Source organism: Capricornis sumatraensis, chromosome 6 (genome assembly GCF_032405125.1).
Source record: "Capricornis sumatraensis isolate serow.1 chromosome 6, serow.2, whole genome shotgun sequence".
Classification (NCBI taxonomy): domain Eukaryota; kingdom Metazoa; phylum Chordata; class Mammalia; order Artiodactyla; family Bovidae; genus Capricornis; species Capricornis sumatraensis.
In genome coordinates, this window is record NC_091074.1 from 62,277,710 (window position 1) to 62,305,329 (window position 27,620).

The 27,620-nt window shown below is 44.7% G+C and overlaps 1 protein-coding gene across 2 annotated transcripts; it reads left to right on the plus strand.

Moving 5' to 3' along the window:
• Nucleotides 1–27,620, plus strand: PSAT1 (phosphoserine aminotransferase 1). 2 transcript variants are annotated; one of them, XM_068974287.1, is made up of 9 exons: nucleotides 1–122; nucleotides 4,033–4,093; nucleotides 5,027–5,096; nucleotides 7,948–8,153; nucleotides 9,132–9,304; nucleotides 10,840–11,009; nucleotides 17,050–17,178; nucleotides 25,486–25,623; nucleotides 26,522–27,620. In XM_068974287.1, exons 1-9 carry the CDS (start codon nucleotides 63–65, stop codon nucleotides 26,625–26,627), a joined length of 1,113 nt encoding a protein of 370 aa, XP_068830388.1. In that variant the 5' UTR covers nucleotides 1–62; the 3' UTR covers nucleotides 26,628–27,620. The 2 variants fall into 2 exon arrangements, with proteins under 2 accessions (XP_068830388.1, XP_068830389.1); XM_068974288.1 differs by lacking the exon at nucleotides 25,486–25,623.

The following is a 27,620-nucleotide window of genomic DNA, read 5'->3' on the forward strand; positions in this document are numbered from 1 at the left end:
AAACTTGCGCTGCCCAATCGATAGGTCCTCTCTGGCTGACTCGCCGTCCCTGCAGCAGCAGCATGGACTCCCTGATACCGGTGGTCAACTTCGGACCCGGGCCTGCCAAGCTGCCGCGCTCCGTAAGTCCCAGGGAGCGCGCGCTAGGACTGCGCTCCAGGCGGGAGCAGGCACGTTGGTGGCTGTGCATCCCTGCGTGGAGGGCTCGGATCCCCTCTATCCTCCCCGAGTCCCCTGAATACTCTGCATGAGTGTGCACGCTCAGTTCAGGATATGTCGCGGGTGGGCCTTTGGAAGAATATTTTGGAGAAGGAAACTTGAAGTTTGCTTGCTCAGCTGCCCCTGGCGCCGGCTACTGGTGCGCCGCGTGCTGAGTTCGGCCCGCCGGGGACCTGCTGGCTCGCTGCGCAACACACCTGTAAACTCAGGCGCTGTGCTTTCAACCGGGTCGGACTGGGGGTGCGGCGGGAAAGAAAAAGCTCTCGACTGTGCATTCGCCTTGCTCAGCAGTGCTGCGAGCCAGGCAGTGTTGAGTGGATGGGTGAATGAACGTGGTGAGTGAGTGGTGAATGGGGTATCGTGTTAATTGGAGCGAAGTGTAAACTAGAGGCCCGTGCAAAACCCCTCGGGAGCAGTGTTGGCTTCAGCTAGCACTTGGAAACGTTGCTTTTCAAAAATGTAAGTTTGAAAGACTTCAGTACAGCCCAGCCTTTCCCTCTTTGCCTCTCAGAGACTCCACCCATCCCTAAACCTATTTTTCTCTGCTCTGTTTCACGCATAGGTTTTTCCTCTCTGTACTGGCGTGTACCCTCAAGGCATTCTAATATTCAAGCTCTGGTAGGCACTGGGCAGCTAGCCCAGTTCGCTTCATTTTGTTCTGGAGCAAATGAATGACTGAATTCTCCCCCGGGCCATTACCAGGCCTTTCAAGTTCAAGTGTAACTCATTCCCTGCCTTCCCTGCCTTCCCAGCCCCCAGCCGGGTTCCAGCTCCTTCCCTAACCTTCAATACCCACTCCCCCCACCCCCATTCTCCTCCCCACCCCCCAGCTGTGAAGGAGGCCTAATCTCTAATGTGCCTTGGACGCGTTGACCAGCTGCCCCTGCTGTTACATTTTGCTTTTTCTAGCCGGGATAACTCTGGTAATACCTTGTAGCAACATGGGACATAGCCAAGTGCTTTTCAATTATCTATTGTTAAACAGAGTGGAAATATCCCTGGGACAGAGCCTCCTTTGTGTTGTTCTAAGAAGAGAGAATTTTTATAATTGTAGACGGGAAAGAACATTTTGCTTTTCTCAGTGCTCATAGTAGCTGAGAGTACAGGGCTTACTTTTTTCTTAGTTATTGCAGTCTGTTTTAGGTTAGATTCCCTGTCATAAATATGCAAACGTTTCTGCTACCCTCACTGGTTTTCACCCTCCATGTTTTGGACTTTTGCATATTTGTTTCCTGTGTAATTTGTTCTGTATTTATTATAAAGATAATTGTAATACAATTACTTATTATTTATTTTCCTGGAGGATTTATGCCTTCATATGTGCTCTCTAACCTGGGAGGGGGCAGCTGTTTCTATTTATGTTTTTTCTTGAGTTAGTTGAATTATAAAGATTAGAGAAGTTTTGCAAACTTCTTTTGGCTGTAACCATAATGAAAAATATATTTCACAAAGTGAGCAAGTACCTGCACATAATTAAAACAAAAAGTTTATGAAGTATTTAGCCTGATGACTACAACGTACACAATTTTATATTCTATTCTGCTTTGGTCTATTCTAGTTCATTTAAAAAAATATCGGTTGTGATCCATAAAATGGTTGCATTCTTCAGTTTGAAAAAAAATAAACTTCACTTGATTAGAGGGGTATGCTTTTTGGGTAGAAGTCTTTTAACCTTTTTATAATGGTTTTGGTTATAAACATTTATAGATGTTCTTTTCAGAGAATACTATAAGAGAATTCTATAAGAGGGAGTCTGAAAAGAAGTTCAAGGATGACTCTATCATAGATGTTTGTTTATACTAAATAAAAGGATTCACTATGTTTGTTTGATCAGCCAGTGCTAATGTGTCCAACAAAAATGATGACAAATTCTTAAGCCTCCTTTTTTAGTGTCTAATTCTTTATTGCTGAAATGTTTTTTCATACAAGTTGCGATCTAGTTTAGGTTATGTTTTATGAGATCTTTAGCCTGATATATTTTAAGGCAACCTCCTTTGATGGCAGGATGCTTCTACAAAGGGTTTGTCTCACCTATTTTGTATACATTTTTAGAGCTTTGCTTTCTGATATTTTTACTTTATGGCCGTTCACTCATACTCAAAGGTAGAGAGGGAATAATATAATGAAATTTGTAGACCCAGCCAAGATTTAACAACTAAGGACATTTTGCTAATCTTGTTTCAGCACTCCCTCCCCTATACTCTCTTTCTCCCCTTCTGCTTTTGGATAAATTTTAAGCTAGTTCCAAATATTTTGTCATTTCATTCCTGTAAACGCTGCAGCATGCATCTCTGATAAGGGCTTTCTATTCTTCTTACTGAAACGTGTATGAAATATATAGATGAAATAAGTACATATGTGTGTGTGTGTGCATGCTAAGTTGCTTCAGTCGTGTCCAACTCTTTGAGACTCCATGGACTGTAATCTGCCAGGTTCCTCTGTCCATGGAATTCTCCAGGCCAGAATACTGGAGTGGGTTGCCATTTCATTCTTCAGGGAATGTTCCCCAACCCAGGGATTGAACCTGGGTCTCCTGCATTGCAGGCAGATTCTTTACCATCTGAGTCATCAGGGAGGCCATATTAAAATGTGTGTGTGTGTTTGTGTGTGTGTGTATACATATATGAAATAGGTGTTTTTCTTTTCAGTGTGTAGTAATTTGCTTTTTACTTACCTTTGGGAAAAATAACAATGAGGCACCTCTTTAGCAAGTGAGCTGTGTATTTGGGGGACCTGGGTGGAGAATGAGCTTTGCCCTTCTCCCCCTTTCCTGGCACTGGAGGATTGGCCATAAGATGGGTCCCACCTGTCCAGTTGCTCTTGTGAGACAGAATGTGCTTATGGGATTGCAGTGATCTTACAAGATGGGTCAAAGGGCTGGACAGGGACATACAGTTAAGTTCTTTTGGTGACTCAGCTGAGATTCCTCACCTGCACACTGGGGATGAGAAAATCACCTTCAGCGCTGTTGTTGAGGGGGTGATCAGTACCCCCATCGGTATATGTGTGCATGCTAAGTCACTTCAGTCGTGCCTGACTCCGTGCAACCCTATGGACTGTCGCCTGCCAAGTTCCTCTGTCCATGGGATTCTCCAGGCAAGAATACTGGAGTAGGTCTCCTCCTCCAGAGGATCTTCCTGACCCAGGGATTGAACCCGTGCTTCTTACATCTCCTGCCTTGGCAGACTGGTTCTTTACTACCAGCGCCACCTGGGAAGCACCCCAGCCTAATCTTAATTCACAGCAAGTGCTTCCTACTTCCTGCCCAACCCACCCATTCCAGTAGACCAAAAAGATGGAAAATTGAGTTATCAGTTTAATTTGGGCATAAATTATTTTTTTTGTCCTCTATACCTGGAACTTTTTGTGCTTTTGCTTTCAGAGAGTGGCAAATGCAGTTGTGAGAGTTGCAAATGCACTTGTGAAGGGGACATTTTCTAGGGAATCAGATTTTTCCCAAAGTTATTCTTTAACTGATATTGACAGGTAAAGAATTGTTATTAGACAACTTCCTACTTGATTTTTATTTTACCTTCAAGTGAGTTTTTATCTCTAAATTTGTGCCTTTGGAAAAACTGTATCTTAGAATTGGTCATATTGCATAATTTCATACTCAACTTGAGTGTAAGTTGCATCATCAAGGTTCTGTGGGAACAGGCAGAGAAAGGGGATTGGCTGTGGCAGGGACAGATGCTTCCTCACAGACCCAGCAGGTGGAGCTTCTACTTGCCCCTCCTCTTGGAGTTTGTGTGTCCAGAGAGAGTTGTGCATAGCATACTGAAATCATCTTATTTTCTTATATTTTTTTCCTAGGTGTTGCTAGAGGTGCAAAAAGAATTATTAGACTACAAAGGAATTGGGATTAGTGTTCTTGGTAAGATTTATTTTTGGATGTTGTGAATGTCCAGGGTTTAAAGGGAACTAATTAAAATGCATCATCAAGCCTAAAATTTCTACTGGGTCTTCCCATAGGTGTTTGTAGATGTATTTTTAAATTTTAATAACTTCTGTGGCATGTTTGATCAAAGCAATTTTGAAATCAACATAAATGCTGGTGAGGGGTTTATATATCTCAGCTTACAATTTCATAATCAGTTTTTGCTATACATAGGATCTGAGATCAAAAGATCCTTTGCATTTGCATAATAGTGCCCAAACATTTACAATATTGTTTCACATTCTTTTTACAGTTTTTGCTGTTCTTAAACATGAACTCATTGAATGTATAGAAGTACACAAGCCTTTCTGGGAAGATTTTGCATGTTAATAATTCCATTGTTTCTCTCCCCTCTGTTATTAGGAAAGATGACTTTTGAGTTCTAAAATGTACCTTTTTAAAAATTTTAATTTTCTTTTTCTTTTTTGGTAGTTCCAGAGGCTACAGAGTATTAAGAGATCGTAGGGTTAACTTCGTGTGCTATTGCTATTGAATTTTGTTCCTTAATTTGAATTAAGTGACATGTGCTTAAATTTGTTGTCCTAAAGGGCAGCCTTTGCAAACAATTCTTGTTTGTGAGAAAGTGATGAGAAATCAGAGACTGAAGAATAAATTAGCAAATGGCTCAGTCAGTGACTATCGCCACTTGAAAAAAATCATTCTACTGTGACAATAAAGTTAAAATGTTTGCAGTTTGAAGATCAATTTGAATTTTTTCTTAAAATGTGTGGTCCATCATTTATATGCAATATGACTGACATTTCACTTTATTATTTTATTTGCAAATTTTGTAGTTATATCTTCAATAACTTTTGTTCCTTTGGTTTTTAACTGGAATATTTTTCTTGTTGTTTATTTTTCCTTCCACAGAAATGAGCCACAGGTCATCAGATTTCTCTAAGATTATCAATAACACAGAGAACCTTGTACGGGAATTGTTGTAAGTATAAAATTTTAAAGACAAAGTTGTGTTATTCTTGTTTGGTAATCCATATACGTAGGTGTATGTTGCATTATTACATTCTGCTATGTGTTCAGAATGTTTCATTCTTAAAAGTCATCTTTTTAAGATTCTTTAAAAAGATCGTTGTAAAGATTCTCCCAGATTCACTAGATCAGTACATAATGCTTTTAATTTGATCCTCATCCTGCATTTGTGTGTTCATTTTTATGTGGTTTTTCCAAAGATTTGAAATCATTATATCTGGGAAAGAGTTTTCAGCACTGTTGAAGTTAAATTGGATTAAAAAGTGAAGTCACTCAGTCGTGTCCGATTCTTTGTGACCCCATGGACTGTAGCCTACTGGGCTCCTCCGTCCATGGGATTTTCCAGGCAAGAGTACTGGAGTGGGCTGCCATTTCCTTCTCCAGGGGAACTTCCCAACCCAGGGATCAAACCCTGGTCTCTTGCATTGTAGGCAGACGCTTTACCATCTGAGCCACAAGGGAAGTCCTAAATTGGATTAGAAGGGATTTAAATGACAAGTGGTCAACTTTGTCAGCATAATTAATTGTAGTTTAGTTCACTGGCTTTTAAATTATGGGCCTCATACAATCTGTCAGAATCACCTCTTGTGAGAAATATAAAAAAATTCAAGTGCTGGGCCCCACCCAGACTTGTTGAATCACAGCCTCTTTAGAAACTTCATTCTTAACAGACTCTTCGGGCAGTTTTAAGGGTTATGAACTCTGGGCTCTGCTCCTCAAATGAACTCTCTTAGTTATCTTCACTGCTTTTCTTACCTAGAGGAAACTATATTCTTAAATAGATTGCTGCTTTAAGCTACAGTTTTATGCCTTACATACTCATATAGCCATACAAATATGGTCACCTTAGAAACAAAATACTTGTTTGTTTGTTTTCTGCTCATAACACTGGTGCATGTTCATGGTGGGAAGCTTAGGGAAAAAACTCACAAATTTAACTGGAATTGTCCATAACCCCACCAGTCAGGAATAATCATTGTTAAAGTTTTAGGGTCCATCCTTGCATTATTTCACTAAAAAAATTGGATTTGTACTAATTGTGTAATAACTTGCTCTTTAAGTTGCCTTAATAAAATGCCTTAGATGGGGCAGGCTTAGTGACATTTTCTGAGGAGTGTTAGAAGCCCACCGCAATGTGCATGTCAGAGGCAGTCATCATCTGTTTGACAGGATGCGGGGCTGCCTGCTGGGTCCCCATTATGTTCATGGAGCAATCCTGTCCTTCACGAATGCTTGGAATGTTGGCCCAAGAGATGTGCCATTTGACCCACAGAGCTGTGAGCCTCTCCAGCCTGGACTTCTGGCTCAATGTATGGGCCAATCCCTTTGGACCCCTGTACCCAGGCCTCTGGTGTCCTTCCATCCAGTTCTTGGCCTTGTTAACTGCATCTGAATAACATAAACCTGGAACCCTGCTTTGGGCTGCTGTCCTCCCAGCTGCCAAGAACCTGATAGAGCCTCCCAAGGACTGTCTGCTCTGCTATTCTCTGGAGCCCTGGAGATAGGCAGGCATGGCTCAGAACCAGATACATGCACATCACACCACCTGCTGGCGAGAAGACCCTCTCTCATTGCCCAGCTCTTGGCTGCTTTCCTTAAGCCTCTTTTCTGGAGCTCTGTTGCCTGGCCGTTTGCCTTCTGCATAACCTGTTCTTAAGCTCTGACATTGCTCAAAACCTCGGGTCCAGTTTCCATGGCCTGTGGCTATCCCAATCATCATCTTAATTTTCCATGCTGGAATCAAATCATTTTGCTCTTAATCTCAGTATATATGGAGTAGGTCTTAGGGTTATGGTCTAAAGGGTGAGGTCTAAAGGGTTATGGAAGATCCTTCTCCACTGTTCACCTGATTCATAGCATGGACCAGCACATACATACTTTTAGGACTTTTGGTTGCAAGTGAGAAACCCAACTCTTGGCTTAAGCAAATAAATAAATAAATTATTACTTCATAGGACAGAAAAGTGCAGGAGCTCACATGATGTAAAGAAGGTCTTTTCCTGTGTCTCCTGGATCTGCTTTTTTATGTGTTTGCTTTATCAGATGGCCACTAGTGGTTGCAGATTTAGCTCCTACAAGTTCTTTCCCTCAATAGAAACAGCTTCTCTTTTCTAGAAGTTTGGATCCAAGATTTTGGAACCAAATTCCACTGACCAGCATGGGTCACATGCTCATTCCCTGGAGCTGGGATTGGGCACCCTTGAACCAGCTGGACTGAGAGTGGTAGCCAGTGCTTCCCTGAAGGAACAGCAGGGTGTTACTAAGATTCTGTCGAAACAGTAACCATACGATTTCAACATGAAAAGTGAGTGAAGATGTGTTAGTCACTCAGTCATGTCCGAGTAGCTTTTAAATTATGGGCCTCATACAATTTGCGACCCCCCAATGGGGTCGCAAAGAGTCAGACACGACTGACGCGACTTAGCAGCAGCAGCAGCAGCAGCAGCAGCAGCACTGTACCCTGCCGGGCTCCCCTTCCATGAAATTCTCCAGGCAAGAATACTCGAGTGGGTAGCCATTCCCTTATCCAGAGGATCTTCCCAACCCAGGGATCAAACCCAGGTCTTCTGTGTTGTGGGCAGATTCTTTATCATCTGAGCCACCAGGGAAGCCCAGACTTCCACTGTGGGGCCTGGTAAGTATCTGTGCAAGAAGCTGAGTAGATAAATGACTGATTTGGGGAAGGCAGAGATGGGGCTTTACCGTTGCGCTTACAGTGTGTCCACCCCAGGGTCAAGTGTTAGAGGAGCATCACTCATTCTCAATCTTTGACTCTGTTTACTGTCACCTCTGTTTCTGCCCAGAGCCATTCCAGACAACTACAAAGTGATTTTTGTACAAGGAGGTGGGTGTGGCCAGTTTAGTGCGGTCCCCTTAAACCTGATTGGCCTGAAAGCAGGAAGATGTGCTGACTATGTGGTGACAGGATCCTGGTCAGCTAAGGCTGCAGAAGAAGCCAAGAAGTTCGGAACTGTGAATATCGTCCACCCCAAACTTGGGAGTTACACGAGTAAGTGCTGGTAGCTGAGCTGGCCTGTGAAATGCTGGCCAGTGGGTGATCCCTCCTTAGCTAGCAGGTTACCCCTGCCCTGGGCAATTCTTTCTTCCCCTGTTTGATACCATTTAGATTGGCTGCCTGTTCCTGTTAAGATTACTAACTGGCTGCTGCAGAAAGTGTTCCTAGGCTGTTGTGTGCGTGCCTGCTCTGTGGCTTCAGTTGTGTCCGACTCTTTGCAACCCCATGGACTATAGCCCACCAGGCTCTCTGTCTATGGAATTCTCCTGGCAGGAATACTGGCATGGGCTGCCATTTCCCTCTCTACCTGGGCTGCTAACTTAGTTGCAAAACCCAAGGGCTGGGTTGGCTTTAGGTATGGCTTAATCAAGGCCCACCCCCCCACTACAGTGAGGGGACCTCTCCTGGTCCTGGTATCTCCTTCTGTCTCCTCCACAGTCAGGAAAGCTGCCCCCTCATTTTTAGAAGATGGCTGCAGCTGCTCCTTGTCTTGTATTCTCCCAAGTTTCAATGCCTCTGCACAAACGTTCCCAGTAACAGTCTCATGTCTCCTGTGTCCCATTCCAAATCAGTCAAGTGGCCTTGCCTGAACTGCAGTGTACCTTCAGGGCTGTGGGTAGAATTGGTTCTACTGGAATCACATGAGCTGAGAGTGAGGGAGACTGGCACCCAAAGGGGATTGTCCATGGACCTAGGATGTTGGATGCTGGGTGACAAGGAAAAACCCAAATACGTACCACACCATTCTCGAAGATTATTTGCCCCCGATAAAAGTCAAAAGAGTGAGATGGAGCATCCTTTTAGGATGTTGGTGGTGATTGTAATACTAGATGAATAGGATGCCTTTTACTTGTGAATGCTCTGGGATCAGTCTTCCCCTGCTAGGCGAGGGGTGTCGTACCTGGTGGACTCCTGTCTCCCTAAGGAAAGAGGGGAGGAAACGTGGAGTCCCTAACTTGTCTCCTGTGACAGAAATTCCAGATCCGAGCACCTGGACCCTCAACCCGGATGCCTCCTATGTGTATTACTGCGCCAATGAGACTGTGCACGGAGTGGAGTTTGACTTTATCCCTGATGTCAAGGGAGCAGTGCTGGTCTGCGACATGTCCTCAAACTTCCTGTCCAGGCCAGTGGATGTTTCCAAGGTAAAGCATGAAAGAGGCCTGGGTCAGGGGGACCCCCGTTTGGTTTTTCTAAGGACATTTTAACATATACTGGGACAGGGAAAGGCTGACCTTGGTTGTCACAGTATTTACATCCGGACATTCACCGCCCTTTGTTGACAGTTGCCTCACAGGGTCATACTTGAGTCCTTGGGGAATTCATCTGCCTTTGAGGGTGGCTTTTAGAAATGTTTTTCATTGACACCTTGGGAATTGCTTGCTGTTGTCAAGGGAAGATATGCATTATCCACACTTGGGGGGGGCTATGAAGGAGCCCTGCCCTACCTTGTTACCCACCCCAGCACCAAGAACATCCATAGGACATGGAGATTCCCAGGTGGCTTTCCAGGGTGGGCAGTGGGAGAGGCACCCACAGTTGCACAACATGTGGGGCAGGGGTCAGGAGGGTGATATCTGTAAGGAAGTTAAGACAAACTAAGTGGTAGTGTGCCTTTCAACAAAAAATTCTGGTAAAATATACTTATTATAAAACTGACCGTTTTAACAATTTTTAAGCATACAGGTCAGTGTCATTAAGTACATATGCATGATTGTACAATCCTCATCACCATCTGTCTCCAGGACTTTTTCTTCCCCCTGAAACTCTGTCCGCATTAAACAATAACCCCAGTCCTTCCTCCCCCTAGTCACTGGCAACCACCATTCTCTCTATATACTTTTTAGTCTCTGTGAACTTGGCTGGTCTAGATAGCCTCACATCAGTGGAGTCATGCAATATTCATGTCTAGCTCATTTTCACTGAGCATAATGTTCTCAGGGTTCATCCTTGTGGTAGCATGTCAGAACTTCATTTCTTTTCAGGCTAAGTAATATTCTGTTTTGTGAATATATATATTTTGTTTATAGCCTACTTTTTATTTTCACTTACCATACACTGGCAATTCTAAACAATGTCAGTTGTAAAAATACCTCTTCCTGTTGGGCCAGGCTATCCCCCTCCTCCCATGTGGGATGCTACTGAATTTTCCTAAAGGTTTCATGGGGGAGACATGGAAGAGGGCTCTATATCTTATGTGGAAATTGTCCCAAAGTACATTAAAACATCTCTTCTGAATTTTTTTTCTCTCTTGGGCAGCTTGTCTCATTTCTCAGTGTCTTCTGATTGTCTTTTTATACAAATATAAATAGATTAAAAAATTGGTTTCTTTAGGTCACCAAGGACAGCAGCCTTATTTTAAAGATGGGCTTGGAGGTAGAAAAGAGATGTAATAGAGTGAATAGGAATATTTACAAGGTCTTCACAGTGGTGGGCTTGGGCTGGCATCTTCCTGGGGAGAAGGACCAGGCAGATTCGTAACCTGCAGGCTCTAAACTCACAAGTATTGATTTTCTGTCCAGATAGAGATTCCTTTAGGAAAGGGAATTAGCTCTGAACAGGATTAAAATAGAGTTACTTCCTCATAAAAACTGTGGTTTAGAAAGAGACTGGGGAATTTGACATACATTTATGAAAGATGACCAAGGACGTTTAAAATAGCGGGTTTTCTGTTTGGCAGTTTGGTGTGATTTTTGCTGGTGCCCAGAAGAATGTTGGTTCTGCGGGGGTCACGGTGGTGATCGTTCGAGATGACCTGCTGGGATTTGCCCTCAAAGAGTGCCCCTCGGTCCTGGATTACAAAGTGCAGGCTGGAAATAACTCCTTGTACAACACACCACCCTGTTTCAGGTAACTCCAGGGTGTGGCTTGGGGACCAGGGAAGGAGGGGTTCTCAGTATTTCCCATCAATACTACGTGACGTTCTGAAGCTGGACATGATTCTGTGAACTGGTAACCTAATCGCCCAGATGTTCTTCAGGATTCTCTGCCCAGCTCACCTCTTCCTCATCCTCCTCTGTGTACTTTCTGATCAGCTTTCCTTGCCTTTCTTTTTTGGGGTGTTTCTGTTTGGTGTTGGTAGCCTTGGTGGTTCACCATTAGCCCAAAAGCTTTCTGCACATGAAGTGTCATGCCTGCATCTCAAACAAGCGGTGCAACTTTAGAGAAGAACTTTCAAAGGCTGGGCTACCTGCCTTTTTCATTCCCTTGCTGGGCCTGCTTGAAGCCCACTGTTTGGCATTGAACACACTGGCTGGAACAAACACTTCTCTGTTTTTCACCCAGTCTGCAGGGGTCCTATTAGCCTGGCTTCCTGTTACTCCTAGTCAGAGTCTGCATTACAGCACTTTTGGGGAGAGTAGGTCTATCCCACCTTATGGTCTTTTAATGCTCAGACTCAGGAAGTTGGTGAAAATCTTTGTGACACCTAGGATTTAGCCTAAGTTTTATTACTAACAATCTGTGTGAGCTTAGGCAAGTTGCTTAATCTATTTGTACATCTGGTGTCTCCAAGAGTAATTAGTTGCTGATGAGGATTGGATGATTAAAATATGTGTCTAAAATGTGCTTGGAGGCTTCCCTTGTAGCTGTCAGTAAAGTATCTGCCTGCAATGCAGAAGACCTGGGTTCAATCCTTGGGTTGGGAAGATCCCCTGGAGAAGGACATGACAACTCATTCCAGCATTCTTGCCTGGAGAATCCCATGGACGGAGGAGCCTGTAGTGTCTAACCCTCTACCACCAACACGTGCTTAGTCAATGCCTGGCTCTCAGTGGCTTACAAATGTTCAGTTCGGTTCAGTTCAGTCGCTCAGTTGTGTCCGACTCTTTGCGACCCCATGAATCGCAGCATGCCAGGCCTCCCTGTCTATCACCATCTCCCGGAGTTCACTCAGACTCACGTCCATCGAGTCAGTGATGCCGTCCAGCCATCTCAATGTTAGTGCTGTATTATTATTTACCAGCAGGGATAAGAGCCAGAGTTTATAGATTATCTTATCTTTCCAGGGCATCTGTGATACAAATAGTGATGTGTATGGCCCTCTTTTTCTCCCAAGCACCCTAGGAGGTAGGTGCTCTAATTGTTATTCCCATTTTGCAAGTGAAGAAGCCAAAGCCACACTTCTAGGCAGTAGTATGGGTTTGAACCCAGGCGGTCTGACTTGAAAGCCTGGATAAGTACAGCCGGTGCCTTCATGCTCTTCAACAGCAAAATGACCGGTGTGGGTTTGTGCTGGAAGGGTCCCATCTCTGGAGAATAGATGGCTGTTGGAGTCCAGCTCTTTGAAGTTTTTCAGTGATGGTGGATGTTCTCATAACAGAGCACATGAAGAGGGGCTCAGGCCAGTGCAGGCCTCGGCTACATGCGGGCTGGGGCTTTGTTAGCGGTCTCCCTCCAAGGTGCTGCCTGTGGGAGAGACACTTCTTCCATATAATTTACCACAGGAAGAAAAGAGCTTTTTCCACAGCTGGAATGCTGATGAAAATTGTTGCTGGTTCTCTGTGCAGCTCACGTAGGCTGCAGCAGCTCTTCACTCTGTGTCCCCTGCTTCCCTCAGGCAACGGAGGTGTCTGGTATTTTCTCCTGGTTACCTGTCAATCCCACTCTGTCTCACTCTGGTTGACAGTGCTTCTGAAGTGCCTGGTGGGGATTGCGGGGCAGGGCTGAACCTGTCTTGCCCACTTGTCTTGTCTCTGTGGTTTCTGGTAGTGGACAAACCGGTAACCACTGGCCAGCTGGGAGAGGAGCCTTGCTGTGCCGAGCAGTGCTGGGCAGTTGGGCCCTGGGGAAGGGGCTCTGGAGCCAGGCCATACCGTGGCAGGAGGTGCTGGGAGGCATTCAGTCCTTACCAGTTAGACCAAGCAGCCAGGGTCTGGTCTTGGGCTCGTGAGTCTTTCAGGCAGAGGCAGAGGCCTCCGAGGCTCTGGGAGCAAGAAAGTGTGTGGGTCCGGGAAAGCCCTGGCCCTGGGTGTACCCTGAAGGCCAGCAGTTCTGATCAGAGCATAGACTGGGGGAGCAGGATGAACTGTCTTACCCTCTGGCACCTTCTCTATGTGAGTGAGTGACCTTGAAGTCAATTTAAAAAAAAATGTAATGAATATGTTAAAATGCAGCCTGTTAATATTAAAAGTCAGCAGAAATAGTGAGTTAGCAGGTGACTCTGTCTAATGGGAAATAGAAATGTCTGGAGTCAGACCTGGGGGAGGCACTGAGAGAAGGTCCGCCTTGAGTGACTCCCAGAGGGTCATGCCCCTGCCAGTGCCTGTGCAGGCCTCTGCCCCAGGCCTTGCCCAGTCAGGTGTGCAGGGCCAACCTGGTCACCTGGGGGTAGGGGCACAGGGTCGGGGAGGGCAGACACTTCCTGCCTAGAGCCTTTCTGCCTAAGGAGGGAGCTGAGCCAGACACACAGAAACAAGGGGAGAAAAAGAGCAAGGTTTCTTCTCCAGACAGATCAGGATAGTGAAAACTGAGACCATCTCAGGGCAGGACTGACAATAATATTTGATCAGGATTGCATATAGCCGATTCACTTTGTTGTACAACAGAAACTAACACAACACTGTAAAGCAGTTACATGCCAATTACAAAAAGAGCCACATAAATGTGGAGGCCAAAAGAGATTGGGTTAAATATATTCTGACCCAGGACACCCCTTGGTGTCTTGGATTCTTTTACTCTAAAAGAAGAGAAAAGGAAAAACAGTAAACATCTGTGTGACTGAGCAGTTACCTACAGTCTGTGACTTGAAAATCTAAGATTTCATTTGGTGTATTTTTAAGATTAGAAAATTGTAGCTCTCCCAATGAGAACAAGCATCGAATGGAGGAGAGAGGGGGGTTTGTGCGTGACACCCTCCCCAGGCCTGGCTGTGAGCTGATAAGGCACCCAGAACAGTTCAGAACTTTGTATCACGTGGAAGTCCTTGAAAATGTCCCAAGTTAAAAAAGAAGCTCTTTTTTTTTTTTTCCCTAATAAAATAGGAGCCAAGTGACCAGAGGCCCTGGGCAGTTTGTTTGAACTGAGCTGGACAACTGGCCTTCACATAATTGCCTGTAACTCTGAGCAGTGAATTGGGGTGGAATAAAGGACCGTGTGGACGTTCTGTTTAACACTAAGCCCAGTTTGTGGACAAGCAAACAGATTCCTAAAATTCCCTTCTAACCCTATAAGGCAGATTTACTTCCCATGACTAACAGGACCTGTAAGTATAAATTCGTTTTATCTATCGTATGAAGTAAAGTAGCTAATGAGAAACAAAATATTCCCCACTAATCCAGGCCATCCTTCTTATCAGAATGGGAGTGTGGGCCTGCTCAGGAGGCTTAGTCCTTCAGAACAGCCAGGAAGTTTCCAGGGCTTTCTGGGGTGCTTTTCTAATCCCTAGTGCCCAAAAAGCATTTTGTATTGCTTAGAAAAGTTAACACAAGATCTTGGCAAAGGTTTCTGAGGCGAAACTACTGTTAACTGCTTGCTGTGCAGGGCAGATGCAAATAGAGCCATATATTTAATTATGCAAATGAAGTGTTACCATACACTGCTTTGTGAATTCTTTTTCCACCCAGCTGGTGGACAGGCTGTGTCAGGACAAGTGCCTACCTTTCTTCCCCTTTGAATTGCTGTGTGATATTCCAGAGAATCGATCTGCTGTAATTTATATAGTCATTTAACGAACAGGCTTAGACAGTACACTTACACTGTGTGAAAAGAAAGTGAAAATGTTAGTCCCTCATTGGTGTCCAACTCTGCAACCCCATGGACTGATTGTAGCTCTCCAGGCTCCTCTGTCCATGGATTTTTCCAGGCAAGAATACTGGAGTGGGTTGCCATTCCATTCTCCAGGGGATCTTCCCAACCCAGAGATCAAACTAGGGTTTCCTGCATTGCAGTTGGATTCTTTACCGTCTGAGCCACCAGGGAAGCCCCAAGCTGGTGGCATTTTAGAAGTGAAGACAATACATCAGTTAAAAGTGATACCCTGGTTAGTGGGGAGAATGGAGACCAAGATGCAAGGCTGCATAAGCATCTTAGGACCCCTGTGTTTTGAAGATTTTGGATGGTATGGGAGTGGAAGCGTGTGTTAGCTATGCATTAGAGGTTCCAGTTGAGTCATGAGGCCAGACATCCTTCCACTTCTGGGGCATCTGGTCTCCAGGAGAACTCACTTCCTTCCAAGCCATCTGCCTTACACTGAGGCTTTGTAGAGAAAAGCTAAGGGTCCTAGTTCTGGGCGGCCTGTAAAATGGGTGGGTTCTGCACTGACTGTGCTGCTCAGATCTCATTAGGATTAGCCAGGAGCATGGGCAGTGAGTCTGGGTATGGGGCTGGGTCACACACCAAGAGGGAAGTGTGCGGGTACTGAGGTCTGGCTGGGACCATGGACCTGGTCTGAGCCTTTGCTGCAGCTGTGATCTGATGACTGAACTAGCAGCTTGGGAACCCTGGGAAAACAGCTGCAGTGAGAAGTGAAGCTTGGTCACCAAAATGTACTGTTGAACAGGCAGGACTCACAGGTGAGTCTGCTGGGATCATGTGGTACGGTGGGTTTATGTGGTTCCTGGGGGAACGAGCAGTTTGGGGTTAGATGGAAATTCTAGAGCATCTTACGGGAAAGCGGGAGAACGCCTTATTTGGAACACACGTGTGAGCTGTTATGCCCCTGTAGCAGCTGCTCTTGGCACCTGTGTCTGAGCTGTGGTGCAAGCCTGACCGCCCCACTGGCAGGTGAGATAGTGGTTGAGGGTCTGGAGCCCCTTTGTTATTTTGAAAAGAGCTGGGGCTTTGGAATCAGACCAGCTGGGGTTGGAATCCTGCTTTATCAGCTACTTGTTGGATGTGAAAATCATGCAGAGTCAAGCTCTCTGAGCCTGTTTCCTCATCTGTAAAATAAGATAATGGCAGCTCTGGCCTCAGACTTTTTTTGATCAGTAAAAGGAAGAGCAGCCAACAGGGCGCCTAGCCTGCTGAACGTTGCTTGCCTCCCCTTGCTTTCTCCTTTCTCCTCTGCCCCTCTGATTTCTCAGTCTTTATCCAGAGAGCTTCAGCTGAGGCTGTAAACACCCAGCGGCTGATTTCTGCTTTGAGCTCCCTCCCCTCTGGCCCTGGACACCATTTCTCATTCCTTCCAGGGCCATCTGGGGAGCCCGCTGGGGAAGCTTCCAGAGGAGCCATTGCATGGTTCTGGGTACAGGCCGTTCTCTGCCCGGTGCCCCTGGGCACCACATTGGCTTCTGCTACCTTCTGGGGGTAGAAATATCAGAGTTCTCCAGCCACCTGGAGGCAATGAAGAAGGCAGTCAGTATCTTGGGCTTCCCTGGGACAAGCTTCTTGTGTGTCTTCCCCTCCCCACTGTCACAGTGTTAATAAACGAGGCAGCAGCTATGTTGGGGGGGGTACCCACCCTAGACCTTCAGTGGACCTAGACACCCAGCAACTAAGTCTACACAAATTCCTCTGGGGAACCTTTGTCCCCCCTCGTAGAGAGGGCATAGCTGGCCTTCTCCATATGCCCAGCTCGAGCTGTGTCTTTTCCACAGAAGACCTCTGTTCCTGCCCTGTGGGCTTTCAGTGAGGTGCACACGGAGCCCTCAGCACCATTTTATTTTTCATTTTTTGGTTGTGCCATGTGCCATGTGGGATCTTAGTTCCCCAGCCAGGGAGCCAACCTGTGCTCCCTGGACTGGAAGCTTGGAGGCTTAACCACTGGACCACCAGGGAAATCCCCTCAGCAGTTTTTTTTTTTTCTTTTTAAATAATTTTTTTCTTTTAAAAATAATTTGTCTAATGGTGTCTTTAAGTCTATTTTAGTACAGCTTCAGTTTGCTTAGATATCGTGTCATTTGTACAAAGCTGATCTAAATGGATATATGTATTTTTTTACTCTTTATTTTAGCATCTATGTCATGGGCTTGGTCCTGGAGTGGATTAAGAACAACGGCGGGGCAGCAGCCATGGAGAAGCTTAGCTCCATCAAATCACAAATGATTTATGATATTATTGATAATTCGCAAGGATTCTATGTGTAAGTGGATGGTTTTTATCTCACATTTTGCCTCTTGTGAATTGAAAAATGTGTTTATGCTGTGTTGGTTTTGGAACATGGATGCAGCCATCTTTCTGTGAGACATTGAAGTCCCCAGGAGTGTGAGGCACATGAGTTTTCCCTCCTGCATCTGAACCCCAGGAATACCAGGCTTTGGGACCTGTCTCCCACTGGTGGTGAAATTGCTCACACTGCACAGCCCTCTTTCCCCACCATCCGCTCTATGTCCCCGGGGACAAAACATGAACATGCCAGAAGCTCTCAGCTTTGTCTCAGGACTCCACTGGAGACCCTTGGTATAAGCACCCACTCCTGACCTCTCTGGGATATTTACCCTTTTAGAAAAGCTTACTCTTTCCCCTTATTACAGGACAAACTCTCCAGTCCCGGGCCTGTAGTCAGTGAATGGACTTGGCTCTGGTATAGTTGACTCCTAGTTAAATGTCCTTGTGACTAATTGATTCATGAACATGTGTTGACCCCTGGACCAGCACCAGAAAACCTATGGGCCTTGTATTGATCTCTTAGGGATGCTAGAGCAAAAGTACCATTAACTTGGTGGCTTAAAACAAGAGAAATTTATTTTCAGTTATCAGGAGTCTGGGAGTTCAAAGTCAAGCTGTCAGCAAGGCTTTGCTCCCTGCAGAGACTCCTGAGAAAAGTCCATTCCCGGCCCCTTCCAGCTTCTGGGGGCTTTGGGCATTCCTGCCTCACCCAGTCTCTGCCTCTGCTTCACGTGGCCTTCTCCTTCCTGTGTGTCTTCTCTTCCGTCTCTCAAAAGGTGGTCATTGGATATAGGACCTACTCAGATAATCCAGGATGATTCATCTCATCCAGAGATCCTCAGCTTAATTGCACCAGCAAAGACCCTTTTTCATTTCTTTTGCAGTAATTACTTTAATTATTTGGCTGCCCCAGGTCTTGCAGCATGTGGGATCTAGTTCCCCGACCAGGGATTGAACCTTGGCACCCTGCATGGGGAGCACAGAGTCCCAGCCACTGGACCACCAGGAAAGTCCGGACCCTTTTTCTTACTAGGTCACATTCGCAGGTGAATGTGGAGGTGAGCACATGGATAAACCTTTGCAGAGGCCACCATTCAACCCCCTACAACAGGCCTCTCACCAAAATGCCACATATAAAGTACCTACTATAGTGCCTGGTACACAAAGAGCTTAACAGGTGATGCTTTCATTTGCTTTCCCTTCCTTCAAGGTGGGGACTCCTGTGGGAGGATCTGACTTTATGCTGTGTATGCACACCCATTTCTACGCACATATGCATAGATACTTTCATTGTCCAAGCCAAGACCCCCTTCTTAGTGGTATTTACGCTTCGGAGTTCAGTCTGTTGTAACAAAAACATGTAGCTGACAATAACAAAGGAATTTTTGCTCTCTTTTGAGAACTCAGTGGACCACATAAGACACACACACACACACACACACACACACACACAAGATGCCTCAAACCTGACTTAGAGTTGTATGTTTTACCAGGACTTGGTAACACATCTCTATAACCAACCATGGGTGAGGGGTGGGAGTGTACTTATGGGGCAGCCATAACTGCTGCTGTCATCTCTGCCCTTAACTGATTGCCTGCTCCTATGAGTTCTTGGCCTGCAGCCACAAGCCCTCAGGGAGTCCAGCTTGGCTGAATGACTTAACCTTTTGGGTCCTCTTCCATACGCCATCTGGAGGAAGGGATTCCCCACTATGCATTTCTGCCTTCTCTGTGGTTCTGTGGCTTGGCCCTTGGGAATCTTCCATTTTAGATCCTGATATGTGAGAGGGGAAGCCAGAGTACTCCACTAGCACTTACTAGAGCCATTTTAACATGCGTGATTGGCCATAGATGGTCCAAGGAGTTCATAGCCAAGGGCTAAATGATGAGTCAGGAGCTGAGGACAGGAGGATACTGCTTTGGCTGGAGGAGAAGGGAGGGCTTTTAGATGAGCTTCAGCCTTGGGTGGGAGTAGAGTTAGGCAGAGAAGGCATAAGTTCTGTAAATTTTTAGGAAGGGAAAGAATGGCCCCTGTAAAGCACTGAGGGAAGAAAGTAGTATGTTTGGAGAGCAGAGAGTGGGCGGCCTAGTGGGCATGGCTTGTGCTGGGATTGAAAAGATGGTGTGGAAATGTCTAAAGACATGTTTAATTCATTAGTTTGTTTACCCATTTGTCTGTTTACCCATCCACCCACCCTCCATCTACCCATCCATCTACCATCCATTTACCCATCCATCTACCATCCATCTGCTCATCCATCCATCCATCCATCCACCCCTCCAGTAATGGTGCCTGAGCACTCCTCTGGGCTAGCCTGGTTTTAGGCTCTGGTATTACCAAGAAGAATAAGCCTCCTTATTCTTCATGGCTTCCTAAGAGTGCACAGAATATGAATGTGAGTGAGAGCACGTGGCAGCTATTGTGAAGGGGAGACCAATGTTTCTGTTAGCATTTGACTTCATGTATTTCTTGGGAAATGTATAGGCGCAAAATGGGAGGACAAAAAGAATGGTGATGCCCCTGGAAGAAATCCAGGGCATTAGAAAGAAAATAAAGTATAGAAGGAACACCAAAAGTCCCAGAAATTCTTCCCCCAACTTGAGATGCTTTAACTGTAAGCACTCTCCAGCATCTTCCAGAAAGCAGCCCGCCAAAGCCAACGTGGCAGGTGGGTCGTCTCCTGGGCAATCTGATCACTTTCCCATGCAAAACTCCTCATTCACTTATGAACAGGCTTTTGAGCCCGAACTTACATCCTCTTCTGAATAAACCACTTTCTGGGAACTCCCATTCACTCCTGGGCCGCCTGCCCAGAAAATGTCATCCTGGCTCATGGAGTTACTGTGGAACCCTGTTACCATAGTCAGGAGCACGCTTTGTTCCCCCTCACCCCTGTTCAGCAGCTGGACACTCACGAGCTGTCTCTGTGTGCGTCTGGATTTTTAGGAAATGCTTTGCTATGGAAATATGGCCCTGAAGGGGAGGTGAGCAGTTTCTAAGAGGAATACCAAGGAACCTAGAGTTGGAATTTACCATTTACCATCACTTTCGGTCCTCATTTTTGTCCCCCCTTTGGTGCCCCCCTGCCTGGTAAAGCAGCCCCTTTATGGAACACAGTTTTGGGCAGTTTGCTGGGGGTTGGACCACCTCTGCCAGTGTTCCTGGCTGGGGACTCAGAGACTTGAGAGGGCCACTGCTGAAGTCCCTGTTCATTCTATAGCCTGACCACCCACAGTTGCTGGCTGGCTGTGAGTTGAGCCCACGTGGGCAGTGCAGCATCTTGGCTGTAGAAACCCTGCATTGCCACTTATTAGCATGTGGCCTTGGGCAGATGTCCTGACCACTCTCGACTCAGTTTCCTCATCTGTACAATGGACATAAGTCCATAGAATATTATGACCATCATGAGGGTTAAATGAAAATGCAGATGAATCAAGAGTACATAATGGAGGGGTTTAAGGGCTCTTGCTCTGGGTCATTTGAGTAAAGCATGAGAAACCCTACTTGGTAGGTAGGGAGCATTCCTGAAAGTTAGCTCTTAATATTATCTGTGGTTATTATGGAAAGCACCTGGGATGTCCCTGACACATAATGGTTAATATGTATTAGATACTAATTTTTTCAATTTGTTTATTTTAATTGAAGGATAATTACTTTACAGTATTGTGATGGTTTTTGCCATACATCAATGTGAATTGGCCATAGGCATACATGTGTCCCCTCCATCTTGAAACCACACCCCCACCCACCTCCCTCCCCACTCCATCCCTCCAGGTTGTGAGAGAGCACTGGCTTTGGGTGCCCTGCATCATATATCAAATTAAAATGTTTTAGATATTAACTTTAACATGCTAAAGATGTCCAAGTGGTAGAATCCATTTCAGATCAGAGGTCACCTTTTCTCATCAACTTCCTGTGGGAACCAGGTCTTAGGAAAGAGGGAAGCACCTGACAAGTCCAGAGACAACCTGAAAATAAAGCAGGCAGAGCTCTTGGTGTTTTACAGATATTAATATATTTTATTGTTGTCACTTCCTTGTGAGCAGACTGTGTTTTACAGCAGCACAGACAGGTTAGGGTCAGGTGCAAAGGGCAGGTGGGATCAGACAGAGTATGAACGTGGGGAGAGTCGGTGGGGCTGGTTTCAGAGCCTTTACTACACTAAGGAAACAACAGAAATCACAGATGATGTGACTTTCTCTTCAAAATGCAGGAATCAGTGGAAAAGATTAGAAATGATTATGTTCAGATTTGTGATCGGTTACATTGAAATGTATAAAAGTTAATTACTTTCCCAAATTCCAGAGATAACAATAAAAAATGAGGAAAGATTACATTCACAATAATCACAAACATTAGTAAATATTAGTTAGTTCAGTGTTTAGCTAGGAAAGTTAGTGCAAGAGGATAGCTGAAAAATATTTAACATATGTGGACATTAGTAATATGTAATGTTAGCACGCTGCTGCTGCTGCTGCTAAGTCGCTTCAGTCGTGTCCGACTCTGTGTAACCCCAAAGATGGCAGCCCAGCATGCTCCGCCGTCCCTGGGATTCTCCAGGCAAGAACACTGGAGTGGGTTGCCATTTTCTTCTCCAATGGAAAAAAGTGAAAAGTGAAAATGAAGTCGCTCAGTCATGTCCAACTCTGTGCGACCCCATGGACTGCAGCCTACCAGGCTCCTCTGTCCATGGGAGTTTCCAGGCAAGAGTACTGGAGTGGGTTGCCATTTTCTTCTCCAATGGATGAAAGTGAAAAGTGAAAGTGAAGTTGCTCAGTCGTGTCTGCCTCTGTGCGACCCCATGGACTGCAGCCCACCAGGCTCCTCTGTCCATCGGAGTTTCCAGGCAAGAGCACTGGAGTGGGTGCCACTGCCTTCTCTGAATGTTAGCATATGATCTATTAAAATACAAAGCTACTGGCAGAGGGAAAGACAGATAGCTGGAAAAGTTCAGCAACTTTTGTTTACTTGAGAATTGCATTTTGGTTTTTGTTGTTGTTAATTTTTCAGCCACATGTGGGATCTTAGTTTCCTGAACAGGGATTGACTCCACACCTCCTGCATTGGAAGCAGGAAGTCCTAACTACTGGACCACCTGAGAAGTCCCTGCATTTTAAATTAGACAAAAAAACATGTTTTCAATTGATGGAAGCATCAATAATTCATTTAAACAGAAATTAGAGTTATATATTTTCATCATGCCATGCATAAATTCTAATCAATCAAAAAGATGTAAATGCATTGAAATGCAAGACATACATATAAAATCCAGCAAAGAATTTCTGTTTAAGTTTAGAGTGTACAGAGGCCTTCCAAAATAAGCCATAAAACTCAAAAGCCGTAAAGTAACAGACATTTAATTACATGAAAAATTTGAAACTTTGCTACAGTTCAAGACATCATAAACAAAACAAAATGATAGATATGAGAAAAACTTGGTAGCATAGCGCTTATAAGGGTTACTTTTGCTATAGGGAAGAATCCACAAATTAAAAAGGATAAAAAATCAAACAAACAAACAAAAAAACCAGGCATGAGGTGGTCTAACTGTATGAGCAAATGACAGGGAAGAAATAGCTGGCTAACATGAAAGGGATTAATTTCTTTAGGAAATGCAGATTAAAACCATGAGGTGTTTTCCTTCTGATCAACAGAAATTCTAAACATTGATAACAGCTGGTGTTGGCAAGGGACCACACTTTGGTTATGTCGAGTGTAAATGTGTTCAATTTTGGAGTGAGGTTGCAACACCCATCAAAGTTCACAATTCTTACACTTTGACCAAAGACTTACCTTAGGCACCTGCCCTCTGCCACTACTCTGCCTGGCATGGAAGTGTGCATAAAATCAGGTGCCCCCAAGTCCAATGTGGGATGCTTACATAATGGGGAAAATCTGGAGTCAACCCAGGTGTACTTCAGGAGGGGTCTGATGAAGGAAATTAGGGTCCACCAATAGTTTGGGGTGGGGCTTGCCAGGCACCCAGCACCCTATTTGCTACAAGAACTTGCTGGGGTCTCCAGGGCTTGACGGACACGGCTCTCTGCCACACGCCATTCCTTCCCCTCACCCTGTCCTAACCCCATCCCTCATGCCTTCCTCTGAAACCTTTCAACCTTCTCTGGGCAGAATTACTTGCTCAGCTCTGTGCTTCCACAGGGCTTGTCCCGTGGAATTTTAATTCCCTACACAGCCATCTTGCTAGATTGGAAGCCACTAATTCCCCTTAATATATTTCTTCTTTGCCTCAGCCCCACATCAGAGACACTGTCGGGCACTGTGCAGGTATCTGCTGCATGCTAATTTCATCTTCAGTTTCTAGGTTTTAATGTGTTGTTGCTGTTATGGTACCATCTACTTTCACAGTAGCATGGGTAAATTTGTGGGGGAGGACTGTAAATACAGATTTGTAGTTACAGATTTGTAAACCCAGGTTCTTAATTCTTCCCGCTTTTAATATTTTTTACCCGTAAACCACATGTCCTTTTTGCTGCTCCGGCTCTATAATTGGACTCTCGCGTGGGGAGCCTGAGGCAGCAGAATATCAAAGGAGGTAGACACTAAAATTTTAATTTAAATGTCCACCAGGAAACCTACTGCCTGTGAAAAGGTGGGGGCCAGAATTCAGGCTCAAAGCCTGTTACCGGAGACCTGATTTCCCTTCTTGGGTCTCTTTTGTCTGTTAATGTGGACTTGACTCCTGTTAACTTTAACAAGAACTGTGTATGTGCCCTCAGGGGTGAGCATAGCTGTTAATGGGGGGCTTCCTCACACTGCTTTTATTTGCTGTTTAATTTTAATGAATCCTGCCCTGCAGAAATGGAAAGATAAAACAGGATGTGCTTGAGAAGATGGGGAGAGAGTTATGACATATTTTCCCTTGTATTTCAGAGTAGCATATCAGCTCTCCTTCTGTTTGTCTCATTTGGTTGTCAATGAAGAATAATTTTGGCTTGCTTGCTTTCCAGACCAGAAACTGAAGTCAAATACTAACCTATGCTAGATGAAAATTTGACTCATTCATTTTTCAGAGTCTGTGTGAGCCCCGTGCAAGGTGCTGGGAATAAAAAGACAAATTTATTTGATTTTAACAGATACTTATATAGCATTGAATGTGATCCAGGCACTCTTCTAAAGTGTATCAGTTGTCTGCTTTTGCATCACACACAGAAAACTTCAACACTGACTTAAAACCACAGCCATTTTCATTGCTCAGGATTCTTTTCCGTCAGCAGGTTGAGGTGAACTCAGCTGGGTGGTTTCTTCTGCTGGTCTCATCTGAGATCACTTATTCAACCAAAGTCATCTGGTGGTTCATCTGGAGTCTAAAATGGCCATGCTCACCTGTCTGGCAGCTGGTGCTGGCTATTGGCTGGGGCTGTTGTTTCCTGCAGGCTAGCTTGGGCTTGCTTACATAGCAGCAATGTTTGAGCAAGACAGGTATAGAAGCTGCATGTGCCTTGACTTGGAAGTTGCATGGCATCATTGCTATTGCAGTCTCTCTCTTTAAAAAAAAATTATTTATTTTAATTGGAGGATAGTTACTTTACAATATTGTGATAGGTTTTGCCATACATCAGTATGAATCAGCCATAGGTATGCACGTGTTCCCCCCATCCTGAACCTCCCTACCCACCCTAACCCTCCAGATTGTCTCTTGGTCAAAGCAAATCCACAAGGCCAGCCCAGATTCAAAAGCTGTGAACACTAGGCCCCACCTCTTGCTGGGAAGGCTACAGAGAATACAGAAATTCTCTGCAGAGACCTTGTTGTTTAGTTCTCACATCAGAGAGGCACAACAGGGAGAGTCAGTAAGTTTCAAGGTCACGTGGTTTGGGACAGTACAGTGTTGTAAGTGCTTTGAAAGTTGCTGCTCATTATTTTTAAGTCTTACAGCCACTATTCAGACCAACTTTTTCTTCTCTTCAGCCTTGTAGAGAAAGGGTCATTCATGTTGTTCTGTGGCTGCCGTGTGTTGGAAGCTTCATATATGTTGTGCCATTACTGTCAAAACTTGTCTGAAATGGTGATTTTATTAATATTCCTGATATTTGGATGAGGAAACTGAGGCTCTTGGAAATTAAGTACAAGTTGTATAAGAGAAGGCTAACTCCCTTTTCCAAATGCAAAAGTGGTCTCCTTAAATAAATTATAAATGTCCTGGGGCAGATTTTCAACCTCTTGTTTGCATCTAGAAAATGGTTTTTAAGAAATTTTCTGTTGACTTGTTAAAGTTGTACATTGCAGAAAATTATCTGCAACAATAAACGTGTTTTTCAGATGTCCAGTGGAGCCCCAGAATAGAAGCAAGATGAATATTCCATTCCGCATTGGCAACACCAAAGGAGATGATGCTTTAGAAAAAAGATTTCTTGACAAAGCTCTTGAACTCAATATGATCTCCTTGAAAGGGCATAGGTGAGTACATGTCGCATCCAGAAGCTTGTCAGAGAATTGGTTTAGTTTTCAGATGCAGTGAAAGTGTTAGCTGCTAAGTCATGCTGGACTCTTTGTGACCCCATGGACTGTAGCCTGCCAGGTTCCTCTGTCCATGGAATTCTCCAGGCAAGAATAATGGAGTGGGTAGTCATTCCCTTCTCCAGGGGATCTTCCCGACCCAGGGATCAAACCCATGTCTTCTGCATTGGCAGGCGAGTTGTTTACTGTCTGAGGCACCAGGGAAGCCCCTTCAGATGCAGAGTAAAACACATCCAGAAGCCTGCCCAGCTTGAAGTAGCAGTTACTGTAACTAGTTGAAAAAGACCAGTTATTACAGGATAATCTTCTTATTGCTTTTAGAACCCTTAGCATGATTTCTCAGCTGAGAGCATGATGAAGCCCCATCTTCTAGGAGCTTTGGTCAAAATTACCTTTGAGGCTCTCTGCTGTGACAGCTCAGAGTTTGCCATCCCGTCCGTGGTGCAACTGGCACAACCCTGTCCAATGTAAGAAAGAGCCTCAATTGCTCCCACTGGACATCAGAAAGAGGAGTTAATTAATCCTTCAGGCTCCATGAAAAATGTATGTCCTTATGCACAAGAGTACCTACCAGATCCCTGCCCCCTGTACAGCAGGCTCATCGAAGAGCTGTTAACCTAGGTCACATGTGAGCATGACGCTGACTGTGTTGGGAAGAATTCCTAAGGACTGAGATGTCTGAAACTCTTGGCCTCCTATGGGTATTTTCAGGTTAGAAGTTGGACACGATGATCTCAGGTGCCATGACTCTTAAAGGAGTGGGTGACTGGAAGGAGGGTGGTCTTGATGTTAAACCAGATGCTCCTGTTCTTAATGGCTGCATCTGTGGTCCTTCCAGGTCTGTGGGAGGCATCCGGGTCTCTCTGTACAATGCTGTCACTGTCGAAGACGTCCAGAAGCTGGCAGCCTTCATGAAGAATTTTTTGGAGATGCACCAGCTATGAGCAGATCCTGACCAGTATATACTCTGCCCTTGAACAATGAACAAAGCTGAAAGTCACTTGGGAATGGTTACAAAAAATATTAACAAATACAGCAGTTTCTCGAGTGATATGATAGATTTTTCTTTTTTAGAGAAAAACAGCAACACAGCTCTGCCAAACTGTTGGTACTTAATCTTAATTCTGACTTTAACTGGAAGCCTTTAAAAAAATCTTCCCTCTCTTTTTTCTAAAAACTCTTAACTAATACTGTCTTTGCTGCTACTCTTTCTGCTTAGATCTCATATTCAAAGCTGCCTGTGGCTTTAATTATGCAAATTGGCAGGTTATTATTTTTAGAAACACACAAACAGCATGGAGAGTGGGGTGGGGTCCTCTGGGTGCTGAATTTTGATCCTTTGCAAAATGACAGCAGTGGGGGTCTCCTGGGGTTCTGCAGCTATTAATTCAGGTCACCACTGTCTATGCGGTGAGTTTAGGAGTTCAGACTAAAAGGCAAACTGGAAATCTTTCCTTATACTGTTATTCTCATAAAGAGATGAAAGTGACATACTGTATGTTTATATAACAAGGTCTGTTTTTAACACTAAATAGTTTATATCTCCATGCAGTTATGTTTTCTAATAATACAGTTCATGTGGGTGTATGTTCAGACTTTGAGAATTTGATAGGATCCTTAATCTTCTGCATTAAAGTGTTATGTTTTCAACAGCTGTGTTCCTCCCCTACCTCTTCCTTTTTAAAGCTACTTCACAAGGGTTGGAAGCTCCCTGGTTCACTTTCCATTCCTCTCAGTGGGTAGAAGAAAGGTTGGTTGGTTGGTTGTTTCTTTGTTTTTCAGTTATGCCATTAAACTAAAAATCTCTGTTAAACTCCTCTTTCTTTTGTTCACATGACTGTTTCTTTATGGTGTTTGGCCAGTGATGCTGTGAGTTTGGGAAGATCTTTGCTGAAGACTCTTTTCCCCTGTTATTCATCCATTGTCAGTGTTTTATG